Source organism: Sceloporus undulatus, chromosome 2, assembly GCF_019175285.1.
Source record: "Sceloporus undulatus isolate JIND9_A2432 ecotype Alabama chromosome 2, SceUnd_v1.1, whole genome shotgun sequence".
Lineage (NCBI taxonomy): Eukaryota > Metazoa > Chordata > Lepidosauria > Squamata > Phrynosomatidae > Sceloporus > Sceloporus undulatus.
The window spans coordinates 256,244,697-256,245,980 of record NC_056523.1 but is presented as its reverse complement, the minus strand read 5'-3'; the positions used below and the strand labels follow the sequence as shown (position 1 = coordinate 256,245,980).

At 36.0% G+C, this 1,284-nt stretch overlaps 1 protein-coding gene across 2 annotated transcripts in view; it reads left to right on the top strand.

The window, feature by feature from the left end:
• SHC3 (SHC adaptor protein 3) overlaps nucleotides 1-1,284 on the top strand; it is a 60,279-nt gene that overhangs the window by 39,570 nt on the left and 19,425 nt on the right. For both annotated transcript variants that reach the window (XM_042453888.1, XM_042453889.1), the window contains exon 4: nucleotides 761-880. In XM_042453888.1, coding sequence (XP_042309822.1) covers nucleotides 761-880 — 120 coding nt within the window. The remainder of the gene's footprint in view (nucleotides 1-760; nucleotides 881-1,284) is intronic.

Genomic DNA, 1,284 nt, shown 5'->3' with positions numbered 1-1,284 from the left:
CTATGTCTGAGCAAGATGACCAGACAAGACTGCAGAGTATTTCCCAGGAATTACAGAGAGTCATTATCATAGGGATAGACTGAGGAAACTCTATAATTTTTAGTAATGGCAGAAATGAATAACAAGAGGTAACTAGTATTTTCTGTTCTGCCATTTACTATGGCAAAACCCTCTGCTGTGTACCACACATATGTGGTTTGAACACTCCAAACTGTAGCATTAAGCAGAAAATTATGCAAGCAATATAAAATAGCCTTAGGCCAAAAAATAAACATTAAAACACTAAAAATGAACCAGAAAGTAGATTACATGTCATTCTACTGTTCACATACACACATACCTTACAAGAAAAAGCATAACCCTAATTATTGATTTAAATAATTATAGATGTTGAATGAGGTTGATTCAAATATTATAGCTGTTGAATGATTGGAAGACATTTTGAATTTTTTGTATTGCCATCATTAGTCATTTGGTAACTGTGGATCAGTTCACAGCTTGATTTTCTTCCTGCTGGCTAAAAGACACAGAAGTAAGGGGTTATGCTTCCAAATTTTGTTTTTCCTTCCTTGTAGCCCTATCTGTTCATCTCAAGTCAACACTTGTTTCTTACTAACCAGATGAAAGCAGCTGCACATTACTGGTTTAAATGTCACAGACCTGAGTAGTAAAAACCAAAGGCTTCAATTTATCTCAGATGGAATGAAGTGTCATCAGGTGTCAACAGAAGACTTATAGGTGTGATTTTTTGCTTTTGCAGCCACCAAGTAAAGCTCTCTCTAGTATCCTGGGGAAGAGCAACCTTCAGTTTGCAGGAATGAATATAACTCTGAATATATCTACCACTAGTTTAAACCTGATGACACCTGATTCTAAACAGGTCAGTATGTTCTTGTTCCTGCCTGTCCTTATTAGTGTTTCATGACATCTTTTGTTTGCTAGCTCCTAAGTTATTTCTGTTCATTGTGCTCCCATAATTGTGTAAAAAATTATGTTTGAGATGTCTAATTCAAGTCAGTAAACCTACATGTATGAATAATCGACTGAGTTTCATCCTGACCCTCCCATCATTGGAGGTAAGGGGGACGGTGATCAGGGCAGGACCTTCTTGGTTGTGGCACTGTATTTGCAAAATAGGTGTTAAAACCTGGAACCACTGTTTTGCCATTTAAGATCTATAAAATATTTTCCACAGCATTTTTAAAATAACATTATTATTTCCTGATATTTAATGCTTCCAGAGTTGCCATCTGTGATGTACTGTTCAAACATACATGAAACTTG